The 4,248-nt window shown below is 17.8% G+C and overlaps 1 protein-coding gene across 1 annotated transcript; it reads right to left on the bottom strand.

Annotated features, from left to right (window-relative positions):
- Positions 1-144: 144 nt before the first annotated feature.
- Positions 145-2,067, bottom strand: PRSY57_1226000 (conserved protein, unknown function; the record flags this gene model as incomplete). Its single annotated transcript, XM_012908681.2, has 1 exon — positions 145-2,067. The coding sequence occupies one exon, from the start codon at positions 2,065-2,067 to the stop codon at positions 145-147; it is 1,923 nt and encodes a 640-aa protein (XP_012764135.2).
- Between the last annotated feature and the right edge of the window lie 2,181 nt (positions 2,068-4,248).

Genomic DNA, 4,248 nt, shown 5'->3' with positions numbered 1-4,248 from the left:
AAAAAAAAAAAAAAAAAAAAAAAAAAAAAATTATAAATATTTATATATATATATATATATATATATATATATAAATAAATTTTTTTTTTTTTTTTTTTTTTTTTTTTTTTTTCTGTATTCTTAACATGCGTACATTTTCAAAAGCTATGCTAAAAAATGAAGTGGTATAATGGCTAGCCCATTTTTATTTTTTGTCTTTGTCCAACTTCCATGACGCATTTCATTTCCTATTGCTATATATAAATACCTATAATTGTGTGCAAATGAAAATTTATTTACTGTACCATTTACCTGAACAGTCATAATTTTCTGAACACTAGCTGAAATTTTGTTCATATTTTTAAATTGCCAAAAGTGCACATAGCCATCATAAGATCCCGAAATAAAAATATTTGTATACGGGATACTTATAAGCGATGTTATAGAAAAGGAGTTGTGTGCATTTTGTTGTATACAAATTGGTTTTTTATAGGAAGAGTTAAAAACATAAATATGTCCTGAAAAGGTTCCAGCAATGAATATTCTATTATTAAGTGTACAACACGATTCAATAATTTCATAATTTATATTAAATAATATATGATTATCATTTTTCGTATTCCAAACACGTAATGTATAATCATTAGATGATGTTATTAATTTATTTTGATCAATAGAATTCATGGTAAGTATATTATTTGTATGACCTAAATATGTATTTATACATTTATCAAAAAATCTTAAATCCCATAATTTAATAGTTTTATCATAAGATGAAGTAAAGAAATTGTGGTCCATATGTAATTCTTCTATATTGTTATTACATCCAACTATACCACTGATTATATTTTTATGACCGATAATTGAATTTGTACATTTTTTATTTATACGATTATCCCATACATTAATTAAATTATCACTTCCAACAGATATAAAAAACGAATTATATTTATTACAATAAATATCCATAACGCTTTTAAAATGACTTATACTATTTTTATCTCCAAATCCTGTAAAAGAATTTTTATTTCCTTTATAAATATGGACCTTTTCCCCCTTAATAATATCCCACTCAATAATACAAGCATCTTTTCCTCCAGTATAAATAGTATTAATTGATGTATTTTCAAAAAATTTTGGTTCCATAATAACATCATCCTTATTATGATTATTCGACATGTCCTCTTCACCACAATAATTGTTATTATCAATATCATTTATATTATTATTTTCATTGTGCTGGTAGAAAAATTTTCCATTGTTATATCCATTATACTTGTTTGCATTGTGTTCATTTTTATATTCATATTGATCAACAAATGATAAATTATAATCTGGTGAAGCTACACAAGTAACACTTTTCTTATGACCATAATAAAAGATAAGATTTTTATTGTCACATAAAATATTGTTATGTATATTAATGTTATTATTATTATTATTATTATCATTACATTGTTGGGTTCCTAATTTAAGTTCATTTTTATTATTCCTATTTGTTACATTTGATGATAATTTTTCATCATAAAAAATTTTTATTTTATTTCCTAAATTTAATAAATGTTTTTTACTTTGAGATTTCTCATTATCTATTAATACTTTGCTTACTTTTTTTTTTTTTTTTTTTTTCTTGTCACTTTCTTCATCAGACGAAAAAGGATCGTCACTTAATTTATCATCTATAGATTTTTGTGATTCTGCACTATGTATGGATTGTGCTTCATCGGAGGAATCTTCTTCCTCATTATCTTCATCACTGCTCTCAATTCCCATGTCTTTTAAATATTTTTTAGCTAGATATATTTTCCTTTCTTCTGGATTATTAAACACATTTTCATATTCATTGTCATCATTCTCTTCATCTACATTTTTATTATTATTTATATCTTCATCACTATAATCTTCCTCATCATAATTTAATTTTTTCTTCTTATTTAAAAAAGTTACATTATTATCAGAGTCTTGCGAGGAAAGGATGTCATCGGATTCGATTTCTGAATCGTCAATATTTTTATTAGCCTTATTTTTTTCATTTCCTTTTTTATTTTTTACAAAATGTTTTTTTTTTCTTTTATTTTGAAACTTCATTTTGTGATAAAAAAATTTGTTGCTTTGTTTTGTTTTGTTTTGATTTGATTTGATTTGATTTGTTTTGCTTTGTTTTGCTTTGTTTTGCTTTGTTTTTCTTTGTTTTGTTTTGCTTTGCTTTGTTTTGCTTTGCTTTTTTTTTTTTTTTAATTCATTTGTATATTGGATATATAATCAAATATATATTTTATATTAGAAAATAGAGATATTTAAAATAATAAGAAAGAAACTTTATAAAAAAATATAACAATTATAAATAAAATATATATATATATATTGTTATATATGTTTACAAATTATATTATTGCAATTTTAGTCATTATTACAAAGTAATTTCTTCCTTTTTATAATATATTTTTAACATATTAAAAAAAAAAAAAAATTCTCTTTCTTTTTTTCCTTCATAAAAATGTTTATATTATAAACAAAATATTGTTATATATATTCAATTATATTTTATTATTATTATTATATACATATTTGTTGTTTAGAATATGATGAAAAATTATAAACAATTATATATATTATCCTATATTTTTTATAACGACAACATATAAATTTTATATTTTTTAAAAACTACTTTTTTGATATATACATAATATTATATTATATTTATTATATTATTTTATTTTATTTTATTTTTTTTAAGGGGGGAAAAATAAATTACAATAATAAAAATATATATTATATAATTAATATATATAAATCTTGTAAGTATTATATATAATTAAATACATAGTTATGACTGTAATATTTATTGTTTGGCATATCTTATTTTACTGCCCATATAAATATACATTATATAAAAAAATATATTTTCGTATGGAAATAAATTTAAATAAATACACATATATATATATATATATATAAAATATAATAACTGTTTTAATTGAATGTAAATTATATATATATATATATATATATATATTTTTTTTTTTTTTTTTTTTTTCAGATAATAGGATATATTAATTTATTATTGTTTTCTTTTTTCATAAATTTAAAAAAGATATGGTTGAATTTACATGTAACGATTTTGTTATTGTTTTTTTTTTTAAAAATATGTATATAAATCTTTATTTATTTATATCTCGATTGACAATACGTTTAACATATAAAATATATTTTCAGTATTTATAAGAAGTGATTATATTATATGAGAGAAAAAGATAAAACACACCTACATAAAATTATAATACAACGTAAAAATAATATTTTTTTTTAAAAACAAGACGCTTTATAAAAAATTTCCGGCATATACATATATATATATATATATATATATATATTTATATTTATTTATTTATTTTCCTTTCATGTAATATTTAAAAAGATAAAAATGAAGAAACATATATTTTTCCCTCTCCATTTAAAAAAAAAAGTCATATATACGAAGGTTGTATATAATAATATTGTTTATATTTATTTCGATATTTTTATAATTAGATGCTAGCCATATTTTTCAATTTATATATAAATTATAATAAAAGAAAAAAAAAAAAAAAAAGAAAAGAAAAGAAAAGATAGATTTGAAATATAATTTACATATAAAATGATTTTATACTATCCTTCATATAAATGTAATAATAAATATAATAAATCTTCTGATGAAATTTATGTTCTTCCTCATAAAATTAGTAAAAATATATATATATATATATATATATATTATTTTTTTTATACACTTTTATTTGTTTATGTCACATATATTAAAAGTTAATATTTTTTTCTTTTATACTTAGACAATGTATATAATAAGTATTAACTAAATACAATATAATGATATACATAAAAAAAAAAAAAATATATATATATATAATAATATATTAAAATATTTATATGTTTAAAAATTAATATATATATATATATATATATATATAAATGTTCATATATATATATATATATATATACATATATCACTTATTTATATATATTTTTTTGTGCTATCTTTAATTCTTAATAAGAAATTTATATATCTTTCTTTGGTGTGATAAAAAAAAAAAAATAAAAAAATAAATAATAAATAATAAATAATAAATAATAAAATAAAATGAAATAAAAAAGGAATACACATCTGTATATGAATTTATATGCATATATATTAATTTTTTTTTTTTTTTTTTTTTTTTTTTTTTTTTTTTTAAATTTAAAAAAAGAACATTTTTTTTATATTTTAAATTTTTA

The sequence above is a fragment of the Plasmodium reichenowi genome, chromosome 12, assembly GCF_001601855.1.
Source record: "Plasmodium reichenowi strain SY57 chromosome 12, whole genome shotgun sequence".
NCBI classification, from domain to species: Eukaryota; Apicomplexa; class Aconoidasida; order Haemosporida; family Plasmodiidae; genus Plasmodium; species Plasmodium reichenowi.
Note: the sequence above shows the minus strand (reverse complement) of the source record. Positions and strands in the feature narration are given on the sequence as shown.